This window comes from Cetorhinus maximus, chromosome 1 (assembly GCF_964194155.1).
Source record: "Cetorhinus maximus chromosome 1, sCetMax3.hap1.1, whole genome shotgun sequence".
NCBI lineage: Eukaryota > Metazoa > Chordata > Chondrichthyes > Lamniformes > Cetorhinidae > Cetorhinus > Cetorhinus maximus.
Window position 1 is genome coordinate 29,634,735 of NC_135879.1, and position 21,332 is coordinate 29,656,066.

Sequence of the window (21,332 nt, forward strand, 5' to 3'; positions counted from 1 at the left end):
TACAGAAGACACAGGAGCAGGAATAGGCATACCACTCCTCTACTCTACTGTTCAAATAAATCATGGCGAATCTTTGATTTCAACTCCACCCTCTTGCCTGAAGTTCAAAAATTGGAATTTAGATTCAAACATGGAGTTGCAGGAAAGATAGGCACAAACTTGATCAGGTGGCAACATGTTCAAGGATTTTGCAGAAGAAAGGGTTAGTTGGACTAGTAGCTTGCAAGGACAAATAAATTGAGCATGTTTTTTCTGTGGAAGGCGGCGATGATGGCAGTTTTGAAAGGGAGGTGAGAAAGTATGGAATGAAACTAGAAAGCATTATGTATTTCACAACAAACACTTTCCAGGCTTGATATTTGGCTTGAGCTGAGGAAACATCAGCTTGGGTGATGCACATTTCCTTCCTCCAGGAAAAAGGAAACCCCAGCTAGTCGATTTAATATTGGTTGACAGCACAATTAAATCTGGGCACTCAGAAATACAAATCCTTCTGGAAACGACATTGTTTGTTTCTAGCAAAAAACTGCGGATGTTGTAAATCCAAAACAAAAACAAAAATACTCAGCAGGTCTGGCACCATCTGCGGAGAGGAGCACAGTTAACGTTTTGGGTCCGAATGACCCTTCAACAGAACAGAATTGTTTGTTTCAGTTTGATTTACACTGAAGTAATCCATACACTATAAAAACTAAAGAGGATGTGACTGCCAACAATGAATAGAGAACCAAACAGTGGTTATTAAATAAAACAGAAAATGCTGGAAATACTGAGCAGGTCTGACAGTATCTGCTTAGTACCTCCAACACTCTTTTTATTTCAGATTTCTAGTACAGCGCATCCCACAGTACTTTTCACTAGTTAATAAATGCTCTGTAATGTAGCATCTTCCTGACCTATCCTACAATGAGCTCTGAACAATTAAAAATGTATAAAAACAAAAAACTACTGCGGATGCTGGAAATCCAAAACTAAAACAGAATTACCAGGAAAAACTCAGCAGGTCTGGCAGCATCGGCGGAGAAGAAAAGAGTTGACGTTTCGAGTCCTCATGACTCTTCAACAGAACTGAGTAATATTAGGAGGGGGGTGAAATATGAAAAATATATTTCACCCCTCTCCTAATATTACTCAGTTCTGTTGAAGGGTCATGAGGACTCGAAACGTCAACTCTTTTCTTCTCCGCCGATGCTGCCAGACCTGCTGAGTTTTTCCAATTAAAAATGTATCTCTAAAGTAGATGATAGAATGGAGCTATTCCACCTAATCTTTGGTCTCTGTGGTTCACTGGAAGTCAGCACTGCCACCTTCACCAGCAGGATCTGCTGCTGCATTCTGCATTCAGCCATGGTCCCAGTGACAGGCCTTTTCGTCTGCTCTTTTGCTGCATTACCGTAACTGCCATAAATCGTTCCCAAATATTTTTATGGGCTGGCAGCTGAAAAATGCAACAGGCAATGAAAAGCTTCAGACAAGTGGGTCGTTAACAAGCTCAATAGCTTGTTAATTATTAATTTCAAAATGGCAGGCAGACTGCCAATCTCCAGGCCCCTCAACCTTTGGTAATTTCAGAGACTGGCGTGATGATTTCACGTTGCCAACCCAATGTCATCGTGCCGTATTTTATGCTTGCACGGTGGGGCGGGGGCTGGGGGGGTGGTGGGGGGTCCCAGTGACAGGCCTTTTCGTCTGCTCTTTTGCTGCATTACCATGCATTATTGCTGCATGGAAGGGGCCCAATTTGTGGACGTAAAATCCAGCCCAATGCTTAACAATGAACGAGTCCTCTTTTGCTATAAACTGTTGGAATGAGGAGTTTCTCCCCGCGCCCACCCCCCCCCCCGCCCCCTCCCAATAGGGAACGAATGTGCTATTTTAAGTCAACTCGATGGAAACTCTGAGATGCAGCATATTTTCCATGCTTGGATTACTGTAGGAGCGGAAAATCTGACTCATCTTTTCCACCCTTCAATTCAATTGGTATCACTGCACTGGCTGAGAAAGCTACCTGCACATAGACCTATGATCATCTTAGACTCTGTGGCCCAGTTCATTTGTTGTTGCACCCAAATTTGTTTTTACTGGGGGAATTAAGAGACAGGTTGAGTGGACACTTGGTTCAGGTGTTTAAAATGCCGAGGAAAACCAATAATGTAGAAATAAGTAAGCTATCTAACTTGGCCTATGATTGCAGATTTGCTCTGCCAAGTTGGTAAACCTTCAATCAAACAACAATTACCCAACTTCTCACCGAACAGCAGACATAACTTTGTTCAGATTAAGATAAAAGCAAAATACTGCGGATGCTGGAAATCTGAAACAAAAACAAAAATAGCTGGAAAAACTCAGCAGGTCTGACAGCATCTGCGGAAAGGGATACAGTTAACGTTTCGAGTCCGTATGACTCTTCATCAGAACTAAGGAAAAATAGAAATGAGATGAAATATTACCTGGTTGAGGGGGGTGGGACAGGTAGAGCTGGATAGAGGGCCAGTGATAGGTGGAAGCAAAGAAGAGATTGCCAAAGATGCCATAGACAAAAGGACATTAGCACATTCCATAGCTAATATCACCACCGTCAACACCCCTTTGTCCTTTTGTCTATGACATCTTTGGCAATCTCTTCTTTGCCTCCACCTATCACTGGCACTCTATCCAGCTCTACCTGTTCCACCCCCTTCAACCAGCTTATATTTCATCTCATTTCTGCTTTTCCTTAGTTCTGATGAAGAGTCATACAGACTCGAAATGTTAACTGTGTTCCTCTCCGCAGATGCTGTCAGACCTGCTGAGTTTTTCCAGCTATTTTTGTTTTTGTTCAGATTAAGTTCCTTGGAAGACAGCTCTGTACACAACTGAGTAAACGTTTTAAGAACAAAATAATATGTATATACCTCTCTGCCAGAGTTTGTTGTTCATTTATTCCGATGTTAAAAAAAACTGGATGCACACGCAGTAGCTTTCCATCTTTAATCTCCTGTGGCAAAACCTCAAACAATTTACTGGGAAGCTGTACCTCCACTGTGTAAAAATCCCTGCAACAAATCCAACAAAAGAGAGAAGTGAATAGAACACAGATTTTTAAAACAGTATCTGATCTAGAGGTTCTGCCATGCCAAACTATGGGATGGATTGTAACTCTGGGTGGGATCAGTGTGTGGGGACCCTGAAGCAGGCACTGTCCCCAAACATCGGGAGAGAAGTAAGGCCCAGGCTGCTGTTAATTGTAGGTCTCATTTTAATAATGCACATCTATCCCTCGCCTGAGGCAGTTAGGAATTATGTGAGTGTTGGAGTGTGGGAGCAGGAATTGGGGTGGTCCCAAGAATATGAGAGTATTGAGAGTGGGGTGGGTGGGGAAGGGATTTGCAGAACCAAGGCGGTTTGGGGCTGAGAACGAAAAGGTCAAGGTGGTCCAGGAATTCCTCGTGGGGCCCTCGAGGAGCACTCCAGCTCTTCCAGCTTCAAAAGGAATACTTCCAAAAATTAAAGGAACTCCACATTCTCTGACCTTTTCTAGCCACCTTGTTGCCTCCCACCAAGTTTCTCTAGTGGTACGCTACCAGGTACACTCCTCCCCAAGCTCCAGTATAAACAGTGTTATAGGGCTGATGGGGCCCTGACTCTCACTTTCAATTAAGCCCTCAACTGGCTTTAGCAGGAGCCTTGGCTGACTTGAAAATTAGTGAAGATATAATGGAGTGACCTTGAGTCATTGAGAAAACTTGACCAATCCCCACCCCACCAACACCACATACTGTTCTCAACTGGGGTTAGAATCAATCTTCCATCTCTCAAAAAATATCTAAGGAATTAATATGTTGCATTTAGATTTGTAGCAGCACATCAACAACTGTAAAAGTAGGTACAAGGTATACAAGGTGCTTTGAAAACCTACACACAGCAGCTTAACAGGCAATACTGGTTTAATCATTTTAGCTCTCAAGGAACTTTACATAAATTAATTTTAAGATGTAACATGTGACCTTTCAGCAACCCATTGAGCAACAAAAGATTGTTTCCTTCTTAAGTTAAAAAAATCACAAAACCTTCAAACTTTAGTTTCTCTGTCCAAAGCAACGCATTATTCAGAGAGGGTATAAAGGCAACTTGTTCCCAAGCATCTGCTGTTGCTAAGAGATGCATGGCTTACCCCTGAATGTACACTTAAGGAGAAATCATCCCAAGTTTGCACTAAGTGCGGTAGCGGGCGTGAAGAAAGTGGTTTTATTCGCCGGTCACAATGGCAGCTTTTTATGCTATATGGTCCCCTTCCTGGTGTGTCCTGCCTCATAAATGATGAATTCACAGGAAACACGCTGGATTGCTGGCGGACGGCCTCTGATTTGCCTGCCCCACCATCACCTCAGGCCTTCACTAATCCAGGTGTCATATTTAAAAGGTTGCCTTGCACAGAGGTTGCACTCTTTAAGGGATCGAAAGCTGTTGCAAAGTCATCGCTGCCAAAAGGAGGAAACATACTGCCCCCAAATTTAGCGACGCCTCCATCAGGCACCTATTGGATGCAGTGGAGGCCCGACATAGGTGAAGACCAGCAAGCAAAGTGACAAATCCAGCATGGGAGGTGGTGGCAGCAGTGGTCAGCGCCAACACCCTGCAAAAGAGGACAGCCACCCAGTGCAGGAAGAGGATGAATGATCTCCTCCGTTCCACCAGGGTAAGTCACTCTTCTCATCACTCTCAATTCACACACTCACAAACCCATCACACATCCACGGGGCCCTCACTCACTGCCAGTTCAAGGGGCATCACCATTCACTCTCTTACACACACCTTCATCTGCCATGCAGATCGTGTCCTCATCCCATCCATGACATCACTCACCACCCACACATGCCAGGCATCCTTCTCATCTGGCCTGGCAGGCATCCTGCTTACACTCTCTCCATCTATATTCATGCAGGACAAGCTGGCACACAACAAAAGGGAGAGGTCCAGACTGGTGGAGGAATGCCCAACATCAAGGTCCTCACAGACTTTGAGAATAGAGCAATCCAGCTGGCTGGCGATGATCTGGACCATTCCTGGGCTGACGGTGAGGCCGGCGGTGCACAAGCAAGTGAGAATCCAGCAGTGCAACATCCATCAGACAACCATACTGTGAATGAGTTCCCCTGTTCCACAGTCACCTGCCATGCATTAGCTACTTCTCCTTGCTTTCACAGGTGCACCTGGGAAGCAGCCGAGGGAGTCCACGAGCCAGGTCCTCGACTCAAGCCCTGAAGACACCTCAGAAGGAGAATCTGATGACACCCTAATTGAAGACCCATTGCGACGCTCACCCAGAACCTCCACCAGCGCAGAGACATGCACCACGGTGGGACCTAATTCTAGAGTAACCTCGGGGTCACAATCTAGTGGGCACATCACACTGTCTGATCCACAGCAGGTGGAGCAAGGAACTTCCCAGGTTTCCGGCACTCAGAAGACTGCTGGAGGCCAGAAATCTGTCGAGTCCGAGTCAGATGACAAGCCTCTGGAGTCAGTCATACCTCAGTTGCTGGAGCTGCAAGGGCAAGCTCGGGAACATCAGGAAGGGACGTCTGCTGCACCCCCCAGATTGCAAGGCACAATGGAGGAGTCCGTCTGCCTTCAGTCTGAGGTGATAGTGCCGGTTTGCCAACGCACCAAAGTCAACACTGGGAGGATGATGGCCACCATGGAGACCTTGGTCCTGAACATTAGTCCTGCACTGCTGCGTGGGCTGAACTCCATCGCTGACGCTGTAGTTGGCCTCCAACAGTGTCAACACGAGAGGGGTGCAGGGCAGCTTGATCTCACTCCAGCTTCCCTTTCTCCTCAAGGAATCAACGAGGAGGCATCGGGCACCCATAGGGAGGACCACCAGCAGCTTAACACCCCGGGGCCATCCATCCAGGTGACTCCAGGAATGTCCGCCGATCCAAATCCCCTCTTCCTGTAACCCCCCCCGCCAGGGACCTCCAACTCAACAGGCTGAGGAGGGTGCAGATGGTCCACAGGAGGACACCCAAAGCAGGCTAGGGCCCTCCAGGTCTCAGCCCTCCAGAGAACGCCTGCCAATGTAATCACAGACAGGGCATAGCCGTCAGCACGGTGCCTCCACCCCCGCATTGGATGTTGGGGGAGCACCAAGACGTAGACACCACTTGGATGGTCAATGTGTAGTATGCTTCATGGCTGTCTGAAACCCCACCCACCTCTGCCCCACTCCACTTAACCTATTGACGGCAGCTTCGGCCTCTGGGCTGCATGCTGTGCTCTCAGCTCAGTCGCAGGCATTCTCCTAACCCACACTGCAAGGCTGCACTGTTAGCTTGAACCATGATAGATACTGGTCCAAACCTTAATAAAGACATTGCAAGGGATTGTGAGTGCCTCCACCAGTGACTGTACTATGGCCACCTTTCGCAAGGGGATGGTACAGCTTGCCCAGTCAGTTAATTGTTCTGCTGTCCCTGAAAACACACATTTGTAGTCTGTGCCCAAGGGGTGAAAGGTTCTGGAGCATTTGGTGGTATATTCATGCTTTTGTATTGCTTGAGTGGGCAGCAATGCTTCAGATACCCGACTCCAAGCATGTCAATGGAGCTGCAGCTGAATGGTCTCAGCTACAGAAGAATGCTCACTTTTAACAAGCTTTTTCAAGTGCGTGGCCACTTCCCTCTCCACCCCCCCACCCCACCCCCAAGGCATGTGCTTGTCTACTTCCTTCAGTCTGTGCTGCCTTGCCCCTGAACCCCAGCCTCAACCGCACTGGAGCCCTTGTCCCACTACCGCACTGAAAGCCAGCTGGAAGAAAGTGATTTGCACAACTATCCCTCTCATCCCCGCCTTGAATGCATGGCACCTCTTCCTTGGTGTCCTATGGATGATGCTCGCAAGCACTGCGCAAGGTTGTATGCATTCACCTCAGGTTTTCTATCGAAGTTCAGGTTACCAAATGCACCCCTTTAAAGGCAGTGAAGCACGCCATTCTGAAGTCACGCCAATGTGGGTAGTAAATTTGACTTGGGGGAATGATTCCGGTGAGCAGGGCTTATAATTCCCAATGTGCGGCAGCAGGAAAAGCAGCCTGCCATTGACAGATGGCACGGGTAATCACAAACTGGCTTCACGACAGCGTTAAACCAATATTTGGCCTTGGTGCCATATTTTCTCCACCTACCTGCTGCCAACGGGACTGGACAATTCCACCCTTAATCTGTTTGAGCAAACACCGATTTTCTACTCAGCGCCTTGGGCAACAGTGTGGTCAATAGCAGGAAATCATCACTCGAGGAATCATGGGTACAAACCACAAAACAGCTGGTCAATGATGAAACATCTTCATATCCTAATATGCAAACTACTGGATTGCTAGCAATTTACCATAAACTCCATGATAATGCCACAGACCACATCTTAATATAGTGCATTCTTAGAAGAAATTGAACAATTTTTTGATGTTGACAGAGAAATGGTATTGTAATTCACAGTATTATTGCAATGAAGTGTGAGGGCCCTTAGAACATAGTGTACTGTGATGGGAACATGAATGATGACATTATGGGATGGTACCATAATGGTTGCAGGATTAGTGATCCAAAGGCCTAGACTAATGCTCCAGCGACACAAACTCAAACCGCATTGTGGCAGCTTCAGGAATTTAAATTCTATTAATTAATTAACCTGGAATAAAAAGGTAATGTCAGTAATGACCATCATGAAATCACCGGATTGTCATTAAAAACCCACCTGGTTCACTAACATCCTTCAGGGAAGGAAATCTGCTGTCCGGACCTGGTCTAGCCTACCTGTGACTCCAGATCCACAACAATGTGATTGACTCTTAACTGTCCTCTGAAATGGCTGAGCAAGCCACTCAGTTGCATCAAATTGCTACTGTAAAGTAAAATAAGAACAAAACTGGATGGACCACTCACCATTAACCTAGGCACCAGAAATGACAGAAGCACATCCTGCCCAATTGACCCTGTAAAATCCTCCTCACTTACATTTGGGGACTTGCGCCGAAATTCGGAGAGGTGTCCCACAGACTAGTCAAGCAACAGCCTGATATAGTCATATTCGCCTTGTCTCACAGCCAATGTCTCAAACTCCTCCATCACCTTTCCTGGCTATATCCTGTCCCACCAGCAGGACACACCCACTAGATGTGGCAGCACATCGGTATACAGTCAGGATAGAGGACTGTGGAAGTACTCAACATTGAAGTCTCATGGCATTAGATCAAATATGGGCAAGAAAACCTCATGCTGATTCCCACCTACCACCCACCCTCAGCTGATGAATCAATACGCCTCCATGCTGAACACCATTTGGAGAAGTAATGAGGGTAGGAAAGGCACAGGATGTACTCTGGGAGGGAGACTTCCAATCTCCATCATCAAAAATGGCTGAGTAGCACCACTACTGACCAAGCTAGCTGAGTTCTGAAGGATTTATCTGCCAGACTGGGCCTGTGACAGGAGAACCAACATAACCTCATCCTCGCCAATCTCCCTGTTGCAGATGCATCTATTCATGACAGTTTTGGTAGGAGTGATTACCGCACAGTCCTTGTGGAGACGAAGCCCTATCCTTACACTGAGGACACCCCCCGCCCCCGTCACGTTGTGTGGCACAACCACTATTCTAAATGGGTTAGATTCAGGAAAGAGCCAGCAGCTTAAAACTGGACATCCATGGGGTACTTTGGGCCCAGCAACAGAATTGTATTCAACCACAATCTAATCTCATAGTCCAACATATCCCCCACTCTACCATTACAATCTAGCCAGGGACCAACCGTGATTCAATGAGAAGCAGAGCATGCCAGGAACAGAACCAGCGTAACTAAAAATGATGTGCACAGCTGGTGAAATTACAAGACTGGACTACAACATGCCAAACGGGAAAGCAGCATGCGATAGATAAAGCACAGTGATCCTACAACCAATCAGATCAAAGCTCTGCATTTCTACCAATCCAAGCATGCTGGTGGACAGTTAAATAATTAACCAGAAGGGGAGGCTCATAAAATTCCCCCATCCCCAGTGATGGCAGAGCACAACAGGTCAGTGAAAAAATAATTTGCACCGTCTTCAGTCAGAAGTGCTGCGTGGATGATCCAACTCAGCTTCCTCTTGAGGTCCTCAGCAGCAACGATGCCAGTCTTCATCCAATTCAATTCACTCCACATGGTATCAAGAAATGGCTGAAGGCACTGGATACAGCAAAGACTATGGGTCCTGACAACATCCTGGCTGTGGTACTGAAGTTTTATGCTCCAGAACTTACTGTGTCCCCAGCCAAGGTGTTCTAGTACTCCTACAACACTGGCATCTACCCAACAATGTGGAAGTACTCAGTTATGTCCCATTCACAAAAAGCAGGGCAAATTCAATCCAGTCAATTACCATCATCAGTCTACTCTCAATCATCAGCAAATTGTGGACAGTGTCATCAACAATGCTATCAAGCAGCGTTTACTTAGCAATAACCTGCTCATCAATGTTCAGATTGGGTTCTGCCAGGGCCCCTTGATCAGCTCCTGACCTCTTTTACGGCCTTGATCCAAACATGACAGAAGAGCTGAATTCAAGAGGTAAGGGCAGTCGATAGCCCTTGATATTAAGGTAACATTTGACGGAGTGTGGCATCAAGGAGCTCTTGCAAAATTGAACTCCGATTGAATCAGAGGAAAACTCCCCACTAGTTGGAGTCATATCTAGCACGAAGGAAAATGGTTGTGGCTGTTGGAGGCCAATGAACTCAGCCCCAGGATATTGCGCAGGACCTCTCCAACATAAGCTTAGAAATGGGGACATTTGCTGATGATTTTACAGTGTTCAGTTACTCCTCAAATATTGAAGCAGTCAATGTCTACATGCAGCAAGACCTGGACAACAGTTAAGTGTAGGCTGATAAATGGCAAGTAAAAGTCATGAACACAAGTGGCAGGCAATGGTCATCTCCAAAAAGAGAGAATCTAACCATCTCTCTTTGAAGTTCAATGGAATTGCCTTCGCTGAGTGCCCCGGCATCAACATCCTGGGGTTTATCACTGACCAGAAACTGAACTGGAGTAGCCATATAAATACCAAGAGCAGGGCAGGGACTGGGAATTCTGCAGTGAACAATTCATCTCCTAATTCCCCAAAGCCTGTCCACCATCTATGAGACACAAGTCATGACTGTAATGGAATACTTTCCACTTGCCTGAATTAGTGCAGTTCCAACAAAACATTCAAGAAACCCCTGACGCCATCCAGGACAAAGCAGCCTGGTTGATCAGCACCTCGTCCACCACTTTATCCATTCACTCCTTCCACCAGTGGCGCGTATGGACAGCAGCATGTACCATATACAAGATTTGCTGCAGCACTTTGCCATGGTTCCTTCAATAGCACCTTCCAACCTGTAACTTCTACCACCTAGAAGGATAGGGCAGGACTTCTACCACCTGGAAGGATAGGGCAGGAGATGCAGGGCGACACCACCAGCTGCAAGTTTGCCTCCAAATCACAGACCAGCTTGACCTGGAACTATATCGTTATTCCTTCAGTGTTGCTGGATCAAAATCCTGGAATTTCCTTCCCAACAGCACTGTGGGTGCACCTAGCCACATGGACCTAAGTGATTCAAGAAGGCAGCTCACCATCACCTTCTCAAGAGCAATCATGGATGGGCAATAAATGATGGCATTGTCAGCAATGCTCACAACCTCGAATGAGTAGAAGTAACTTTAAGGACATTCATTCCAGCAGAACATTCAAAAACATAGCCAATAATGTAGAGCAATGTGGAACAATAACTAGCATTAGTGAACAGTCAAAAATACACACCTGTAACAAATGGAATGCTTTTATATTCATTTTTGTATTTGGGGGAAAAAAGTGCAGATTTGTACATGAAAGGGTGATAAAGGCAAAAATACACCTTGCATTTAAAAAATACTTGGCATGCAGTTAAAGTGCTGTAATATGCAGGGCTATAGACCAAGCGATTAGGCTTGATAGATCTTTTTTGGCCTGCACAGGAACAATGAGCCAAATAGCCTCTTTTTAAAAAATTCTTCCATGGGATGTGGGCATCACTGCCAAGGTCAGCATTTGCTGCCCATCCCTAATTACCGTTGAGAAGATGCTAGTGAGTCACAGATTCAAGTGAATTCCATACACAATCCTGTGGGAACAGAATCTTCTTTTACATGCAGTTCCTGTGAGATCCAAATATACATTGGCAGTGTGACTAGGAACAAAGCAAGTAGATCCTGCGACCCAGTTTCTTGGTCCTTCTTATCCCAGCACTCTGATTCTGCCTGAGCTAACTTGCTTCATTATGCCAAGTGGGTGCAGCTGCACTGGTACTTGTCACAATTGGTAAGAATAACACAGAGTTCTGTGATTTGTTTGGAAATAAATATATAACTACAGTTTAATATTTTAAGATTACTACAGACTCTAGAACCAGAAGATTAGGTTCAAGCTTAAAAAAGGGGATAGTGCACAGTTTAGATATAGCTACACAGAATTATGCATTCAACTGCTTCGTTGAAATGGGCTGTGTGGGAAAATTTAAGGGAGAATTACACAGATATTTCAGTGAGTGGGTAACTGAGGGTTGTTAATTTTTGTACTGGCCAGATGGATTTTTCTGATCTTGTACTTTCCTGTGAACATGTTTCATAATGCTGACTGTAAATTACACCTCAAAACATTGCTTGTATTGCAATTTACTATGAGACATGATTATATGCATGTCTGTGAGAAAGAACACAAGAGCATCTGGAAGGTCTCAGCTTCACTCTCCCCTTCTCTGTCTATAAGAACATAAGACAGAGGAGTGGGAGAAAACCACATGGCCCTTCAAGTCTGCTCCACCTCTTCTACCCCAACTCCACATTCTCCTGCTATCCACACACACCCTTAATTCCTTTAGTACTCAAAAATCTATCCACCACTGTGTTAAAGATACTCAACAACTGAGCACCTACGGCTCTCCGGTATAGAGAATTTCAAAGATTCATAATCCTTTCAGTGAAGAAATTTCTCCTAACTTCAGTCCTAAATGACTGATTCCTTATTCTGAGACTATGATCTCATATTTTAGATTCCCTAGCCAGTGAAATCATTTTCTCAGCATCTACCACGCCAAGCCCCTTAAGAATGTTATATGTATCAATTAGATCTCATTCTTCTAAACTCCAAGGAATATAAGTCTACTCAATGTCTCCTCATGGAATAATCCCTTCATCTCAGGAGCCAGTCTAATAAGTGTTTGTTGCACTCTTTCTATGGTAAGTATGCCCTTCCTTAGGCAGGGTGACCAAAACTGTACACAGTACTCTAAGCGTGACCTCATGCCCTGTATAATTGGAGTAAGACTTCTTTACTCTTATACTCCAATCCCTTTGTAACAAAAGCTAAAATACCAGGTACCTTCCTATAATTTCTTGCTGACTTTCTGGACCCATGCATCCCTCTGAATACCAACATTTCTCAGTCTTCCACTATACAAAAAAAATTGTCTTTTTTTATTTTTCCCACTAAAGTGGATAACTTCAGACCTCACCACATTGTACTCCAACTGCCATCTTCTTGCCCATTCACCCAACCCATCTGTATCTCTCTGCAGCCTATTTGCGTCCTCCTCACTGGTTAATTACCCTCTAAACTTTATATTTCTCCAAGCAAATCAAGTTCAGTCTGTTCTCTTTAAAGATAGTTATGGAGTTGGAATTTATGGATCCTCACCCTGTTCAAGTTTATTCCTTTCTGTTTTGAGCTACCTTGCCCTGCAAGCCGAATAATTGTGTTCAGACACGGCTTGTTTAAAGAAGTACATGCAATTCCATGCAAAGTACAATCTTGCAGTTCATCTTGGTTTGTGTAAGTGCATTTGGATCATGCAAATAAGTTGTACTGAAATGATTTATTGTGCAAAGACCCTTTAACATTTCACTGTAACTACAGTTTCTATGGTAAATTGCAGCTTGAAATTATGCCCTGCTATTGGCTATTCCTTTAAAAGAGCTATAGCATTGTCCGAGTGCTTTGGGAACAGTAAAATTAAAGATTAACAGCTTATGAAGAGATGCTTTGCAGCATATTTTGAGAAGCTACTTGGTATAGGAAGCTAGGGTAACCTCACCTCGACAGTTTTCCTCAGGTTTGGCATCAAGGGTCCAATTGACTTGTCAGCAATCAACTGCCACATGTTGGACCTCTCTTTTCTGACCATCAGTGCAAAAAAGGGAGCTTCCCTTTGCCTCAAATCATCCAGCATGGTTTTTAGTATCTGTCAATGTGGAACTGCATGGTTGAGAATGCTTTACTTTTCAGATTAATATTGGCAAGTTGAAACCTCTTTTTCCCTAGCCTTGCAGGTGAGAATGCAGTTGTTAAATTGCTGCCTCAAATTCCTGTCAGCTGTTCAAGTGCTTCTTCAGGGAGGCCAGTATATTTGCAGGAAGCCTTTGGATTCAACAAGTTAAGTGAATTACAAACATCGGGTTAAAACGGTCACACAAATTTGGTCAGTGGGATTATTTACATCATTCAATTCCCATCCAAATTGAGTAAAAACAGCAATATTAACCTTATATTACTGATGCAGACTTGACCAATTTCAGATGAAAAATTAGGAACTTTAGTGTAGGCTCTTAAATACCAGCAGGTGCTTGAGCCAGCTTCCAAAATTTATCCTGCAAAACAAGTTTCCTTATCCCAGCAGCAGGTTCATCGGTCTGGATAACCAGCATATTTTAGGAATGCTGATCCAATTCCAAAGAAAGCACATGACATGAAATAGTTTCATGCCCATGTCTCCTCACAATCTGCTTCCAAGTGAGCCCAACATCCTAATCACCTTCGCAATTTATTACGCACATATTTGTCTCAAATCAATGACCTTTACTCAGATTTAACTCTGATTAAAGTGCATTTTGATATTGCAACAATTGTAAAATGTTGCAGCGTAGTAATAGACACTAAAATCTGACACGATTAGATGGTAACACAATTATGCAACTATTTGTTACAGTTCTGAAAAATTCTGCTTACCGGATTCCAGTCACAATAGGACAAAGGTTGGCACTGGCACTCTCCTCTGACTGTGCTTCAACAACTTTGAATGCCACTTTCTGTAAATCTATTATTGCAACTGACATGTCCTCTAGCATTCCAATCTCTTCACCTGAAGGTTAGAACAGACACACTTTAAATGTCAGCAGCTTTCCTACAAATCCTATAGAGTTGTATGGTGAAACGCTCTGTTAAATAAATAGCAATTGGCAATATTGTCTGAAAATAAAGTTAAATAGACTCATCACACAGCCTTTTCAGCCTTATCCCCTACATTGGCTCCGGCTTGGCTGAATTGTAAAATAACCCAATGGTATATCCTATGAGGTAACAGCAGGCAGCGCCCTGCTCCAGTCTGGTCAAAATAGATCGAAATACTCTGAAAATAGCCAAGTATTGACAAGGTTATGTACTTAGTGAGGCTCAATCAGGAAAAGTTTTCCAAAGCCAATTTGTGGTTATTAGCAGATTGGCAAACTGTCAACATTATCATCTAGCCCAAGCGCTGCTCGGTTGGCTAGGTAGCTAGTATGTGAATCAGATTAACGTCAACAGCACGGGGTTCAACCCTTGTTCCAGCTGAGGTAGGCTTGGGGCATGCCTCCTTGCCCTACCAGTAGTAAAAAAATCATGCCACTTTGCCACGGTTAGAAGAATAATTACCAAGGACCTTGCCTTCAGGCAGGGATCTCAAGAAGATGATGACAATGGAAGGCGTGAGTAATCTGCCTCTGATATCTGATGTCCCTGACTCATATTTCACCACCTCTACAAAGAATTACGATATTTGAGGCATTTCAAACCCAACTCCCCATCATTAACGTGAACAATGTTTGTTGACTCTTAAACTCTTAGACGCTTTATTATTAGACGCTTTGTCAGTCTCAGAGCTCCTGTGCAAGTTAGTTGTGAAAGAGCTCATTTTACAAATCACTTGTTTTTAAAGCTCTTTCTGTTCTGATGATATCATGTAAGTGTTTTAACTGCAGCCTGTTCTTTCATGTAATTTAGCAAACAATCGGTCATTTTATTTATAAACATCAAATGTTAGCAAGAAACAAAATATAAAAAAGGCCATAAATTTAAAATTTCAAAACAATATAATTAATGTGAGTTATATGAATTTTCAAGAGCATTTGATGAAGTATCATATACAAACATATAAATTAGGAGCAGGAGTAGGCCACTCAGCCCCTTGAGCCTGTTCTGCCATTCAGTAAGATCATGGCTGATCTGACTTTAACTTCAATTCCACATTTCCGCCTTTCCCCAACAACCTTTCAGCCCTTGCTTATCAGGAATCTATCTACCTCTACTTTAATATTCAAAGACTCTGCTTCCACCGTCTTTTGAGGAAGAGAGTTTCAAAGGCTCTCAATCCTCTGAGAGAAAGAAATTCTTCTCTTCTCTGACTTAAATGGGCAACTCCTACTTTTAAACAGTGACCCCTAGTTCTAGATTCTCACACAACAGGAAACATCCTTTCCACATCCACCCTGTCAAGACCCCTCAGGACTTTATATGTTTTAATCAAGTCACCTCTTACTCTTTTAAACTCCAGCGTATACAAGCTTTCCTCATATGACAACCTCCCATTTCAGGTATTAGTCTAGCAAACCTTCTCTGACTACTTCCAACACATTTACATCTTTCCTTAAATAAGGAGACCAATACTGTACATGGTACTCCAGGTGTGGTCTCACCAATGCCCCTTATAACTAAAGCATTACCTCTCTACTTTTGTATTCAGTTCCCCTCGCAATAAATGATAACATTCTATTAGTTTTCCTAATTACTTGCTGTACCTGCAATTCATGCAATAGGACACCCAGATCCCTCTGCATCTCAGAGCTCAGCATTCTTTCACCATTTAGAAAATATGCTTCTTCTTTATTCTTCCTGACAAATTGGACAATTTCACATTTCCTCACATTATACTCCATTTGCCAGATCTTTGCCCACTCACTTAACCTATCTATATTTCCTTGCAGCCTCCATATGTCCACTTCACAACTTACCTTCCCACCTACCTTTGTATCATCAGCAAAGTTAGCAACCATATCTTTGGCCCCTTCATCCATTACAAAATGTTGAGGATGGAGTACTGATTGCTTTGGCACACCACTTGTCACATCTTGCCAACCAGAAAATGACCTATTTATGTCTACTCTCTGCTTCCTGTTAGATAGCCAATCTTCTATCCATGCCAAATATGTTATCCCCTACAACATGGCCTTTGAGTTTTTATTTTCCGCAATAACTTTTGATGTGGCACTTTATTAAATACCTTCTGGAAATCTAAGCACAGTACACTCACCAGTTCCCCTTTACCCACAGCACAAGTTACTTCTTCAAAGAACTCCAAAAAGTTGATTAAACATGATTTCCCACTCACAAAACCATGTTGACTCCACCTGATTACCTTGAATTTTTCTAAGTGCCCTGCTATAACGTCTTTAATAATAGTTTCTAATATTTTCGCTATGACAGATGTTAAGCTAACAGACCTGGAGTTTCCTGCTTCCTGTCTCCCTCACTTTTGAACAAAGGAGTTACATTCACTATTTTCCAATCTAATGGGACCTTCCCCAAATCTAGGGAATTTTGGAAAATTAAAACCAATGCATCAACTATCTCACGGGCCACTCAGTTCCAACAAATTTGCTCAGTATCACTAACCTGGTGATTGTAATTTTCTTGAGTTCCTCCCTCCCTTTCATTTCCTGATTTACAGCTATTTCTGGGAAGTTACTTATACCCTCTAAAGTTTAGACCAATGCAAAATATCTGTTCAATTCATCTGCCATCTCCTTATTTTTCATTATTAATTCCCCAGACTCACTTTGTTAGCTATTCTGTTATTCAAATATCTATAGAAACTCTTACTATTTGTCTTTATATTTCTAGCTAGCTTTCTCTCATACTCTAATTTTTCCCTCCTTATTGATCTTTTTTTATGTTCTGTCCAATCTTCTGACCCACCATAAATCTTTGCAAAATTATAATTTAAGAAGGAAATTCATAAATTTCTAGACTCTAAAGGCATCAAGGGATAGGGGGAAAGAGTGGGAGTATGGCGTTGAGATAGAGGATCAGCCATGGTCATATTGAATGGCGGACCAGGGTCGAAGAACAGAATTACCTGCTCCTGCTCATATTTTCTATGTCCTTTATCTTTAAGTTTGATACGATCTTTAACTTTTTTAGTTAACTACGGAAGATGTGTACTCTCCTTGGAATTTTTCTCTCTCAATGGAATGTATCTATTTTGTGTATTCTGAAATATCCCCTTAAAGGTCAGCCACTGCATCTCTATTGACCCATCCCTTAACCTAATTTACCAGTTCACTTTAGCTAGCTCTGCTTTCATGCCCTCATAGTTGCCCTTATTTAAGTTTAAAACACTAGTCTTGGACCCACTCTTCTCTCCTTCAAACTGAATGCAAAATTCTATCATATTATGATTGCTGCTACCTAGGAGTGCTTCACAATGAGGTCATCAATTAATTGTATCTCATTGCACATTACCAAGTCTAGTATAGCCTGCTCTCTGGTTGGCTTCAGAACATGTTGTTCTAAGAAACTATCCTGAAATTAATCTATGAACTCCTCATCCGGGCTACCTTTGCCCATCTGACTTTTCCAGTCTATGTGTAGATTAAAATCCCCCTTGATTATCGCCGTACCTTTCTGACAAGCTCCCATTATGTCTTTCTTTATGCTCTGTCCTACCTAGTGGTACTGTTAGGGGGACTGTACAACACTCCCACAAGTGACTTTTTTCTTTTATCATTTCTCATCTCTATCCACTTCTACTCCTGCTTTCCTGAACTTAGGTAATCCTTCTCTAATGTGCTAATACTACCATTAATTAACAGAGCCACCTCTCCACCTTTTTCTAGCTTCCTGTCCTTCCTTAATGTCACGCGCCCTTCAATATTCTGGTCACAAACTATGTCATCCTGCAGCCATGTCTCTGAAGTGGCGATCAGATCGTACTTATTTACTCACATTTGTGCCATCAGTTCATCTGTTTTGTTTTGAATGCTACATGCATTAAGATATAGAGCCTTTAGTTTTGTAACATCTAGACTTGATTGCTTATATAGAAATCTATGGAAAAGATAATGGTATCTGAAATTATGAGGAATATGGTCACATCAATAAACTGATTGTTAATGTGCAGCAAGTTAATAGTATGTGGAAATGGGAATCTCTTGGAATGTGCTAAGTGACATTTTGCAATGGCTTGTGTTGGGACTGATTTTATGTACGATGTACATAACTAGTGTGTATTTAAGAATTGAGGGCACAACATCAAAATTTGCTAATGACAGAAAATTGGAAGCACCAAATTGTGATCAGGCCTATAGAAGATTTCAGAACGATGTGCATGGGTGGTAGGTTTAATTTAATGCATATGATTGTGAGGTGATACGTAGCTGTCAGGAAGAATGAGAGGAAAAATATGCTGAGTAATAAAACTTTAAAAGTAGGGACTTATAGGTTAGATACACAAACATTTAAAGTGGAAACAGGAAAGGTGATACATTTTTTTTCAAAAAAGGGATACAGAATTCTTGGTTTCTTAAATAAATGCAAAAAAAGCAAAGAGCTAATGCTAACTGGTTAAGTTGTAGTTAGAATACTGTATCCACCTTTGGGCACCTTGCTTTAGGAAAGATGTCAAGGCCAAAGTAGGCACAGAAAGGAAGATATGGAGGATGAGATACTTTAATTACGAGGAGAAATCGGAGCTCATTCAATTGTCGATCGGAGACAATTAAGAGATCTGCTCAACGGGTACTAAAATGATAAGAATTTTAATTACATAAATTACAGGAATTTAAGGTTAAACAATCTGTCTTTCAGGTATGTTCAGTGACAATGAGAAACAGATGGGACTGGACATACCCAAGGATGGTGATGGTGATGTCTGGGATACTGTTTGTAAAGCAAAATCAGTGAGTATGACTATGTCAGGCTGTTACTTGACTAGCCCTTGGAGCAGCTGTCCCAATTTTGGCACAAACCCCAAAATGTTAGTAAGGAGGACTTGGCAGGGTTGAAGAGCTGGGTGTGTTGAGTGGAAATAACGGTGAATGAAGCCAAGACAAACAATAAACATGGCTCCAGGTTAAAGAAACAAGATAATCAGAAGGATACAGCATGGGGATAGAGATATGTAACTAGAGATAGCAGAAAATGACATAAAAATAGAACAAAACGTTTCAGAAGTCTGAAGTAGAGTTGGCTTTGGCGCCCTCTTCAGGACTTCATGTGCAATATCATCATCACAAAAACCTGGATAATTTGTCAGTTATTTGAATAGATAATTTAATTATCTATATTTAAACCAATAATCAGTGAAATTAAACTCAAATTTTTTGAAAAGATGGTAGATAAAATGTAAGTTGTGAAACACAGAGAACAGTAACAGAATGAAGATGATGGAAGAGATATTTATAATTGTGCCATGTTTAAGGATGCAAAGGTGGAACATTTGGACATCCTTAAAGTTTTACTGTTACATATGTATGACAAAATAAAGTTCTGCCATCAAGACTCATGGGTATAATTTTGTTAGAGCAGCTACAGTTCCACTGCAGTAGCTTGATCAGAACATCGTGTACAAACGTATACTGAATTTCTGGCATACTTTCAATGTTGAAGACGGAACACTGCCAAGGAAATTCAGGGCCATAATCTCACAATTCCGTTTCCATTTTTGTTGTATTTGAAGTGAAGCACAAAGCAGAAGGAGTTGCCGGGAGCTAAAGCTAAGTATGTTCACACTAATCTTGAAAATAGTGGCAATGGCAATACTAATTCAATCTCTGACAAGTTTTAGACATTTTTTATTCAGAACTAATAATTTAAAAACTGTATCCTCAGGTAAAACAGTTGAATTAGTCTATGATAGAGTATTATTTTTAAGTAATGCTTTAAAAGCAATAAGTTATCTTGGTTTTTTTAAATCTTGTTGTGCTATATGTATTTAAAATACTATAGAAGTTCACAGCACAGGAGGCCATTTGTACCAATTGTCTGTGCAAACTCTTTGCAAGAGCAATCTAAAACTAATCCCACTTCCTCTCCATAGCTGTGTACCTTCCCCTGTTTCAAATATTTGTCCAATTCTTCCTTAGAACATGCAATGATCTTTGTCTAGACCACTCCCTCTGCCAAAGCAATCCACTCTCCAACAACCCTCCATATTAAGAAATTTCTTTAACCTCTCTCCTCAGTGTGTTCGTGACAATTTTAAATTAATGACACTCCTGTAAAAAGCCACCAAACAGTGGTGGTAGTGTGCGGCATGGTATTAATCAGGAAATTAGAGAGGCATGTTGCATGTGTAATACAGTAATCATGGGTGGCTTAAATCTGCATATTGACCGGGTAAACCTAATGAGGACTAATGCTGTGGAGGATGAGTTTCTGGAGTGTGTTAGGGATGGTTTTCTAGAGCTCTATGTTGTGGAACCATTTAGAGAACAGGCTATTTTAGATCTAGCATTATGTAATGAGAAAGGACAAATTATTAATCTTGTTGTAAAAGAACCTTTAGGGATGAGTGACTCTAAAACGATAGAAAAGTGGGGTAGCTCAATCTGAAGCCAGGGTGTTAAATTTGAACAAAGGAAATTATGAAGGTATGAAGAGCAAATTGGTTGAAGTAGATTGGGAAAATACATTAAAAGGTATGACTGTACATAGGCAATGGATAGTCTTTAAAGAATCATTACATAGTTTACAGCAACTATACATTCCTTCAAGGGACAAAAACCCAAAAAGAAAAGTCAGTCAACCATGGCTAACAAAGGAAGTTAGGGATTGTATAAGAGTAAAAGAAAAAGCCTATAAAATTGCCAGGAATAGTAGTAAACCAGAGGATTGGGAGCATTTTAGAATATAGCAAAGGAGGACCAAGAAACTGATGAAGAAAGGGAGGATAGAATATGAATGTAAACTAGCAAAAAACATAAAAACGGACTGCAAAAGCTTATGTAAGTGCATAAAAAGGAAACATTTAGCTAAGAAAAATATAGGTCCATTACAGGCAGAGTCGGGAGAATTTATAGTGGGGAATAAAGGAATAGCAGAGAAGACAAATGAGTACTTTGGGTCAGTCTTCACTGAGAAAGATACAAGAAATCTCCCAGAATTAGAGATCCAAGGGACTAAGGAAAATGTGGAACTGAAGGAAATTAGTATTAGTAAGAAGGTTGCATTGGAGAAATTAATGCGACTGAAGGTTGC

The 21,332-nt window shown here is 42.3% G+C and overlaps 1 protein-coding gene across 8 annotated transcripts in view; it reads right to left on the reverse strand.

Moving 5' to 3' along the window:
• inpp4b (inositol polyphosphate-4-phosphatase type II B) overlaps positions 1 to 21,332 on the reverse strand; it is a 915,802-nt gene that overhangs the window by 90,556 nt on the left and 803,914 nt on the right. For all 8 annotated transcript variants that reach the window (XM_078539235.1, XM_078539226.1, XM_078539244.1 and 5 more), the window contains 2 exons: positions 14,049 to 14,181; positions 2,895 to 3,035 (listed from right to left, as the gene is read on the reverse strand). In XM_078539235.1, the coding sequence (XP_078395361.1) occupies positions 2,895 to 3,035; positions 14,049 to 14,181 (274 nt within the window). The remainder of the gene's footprint in view (positions 1 to 2,894; positions 3,036 to 14,048; positions 14,182 to 21,332) is intronic.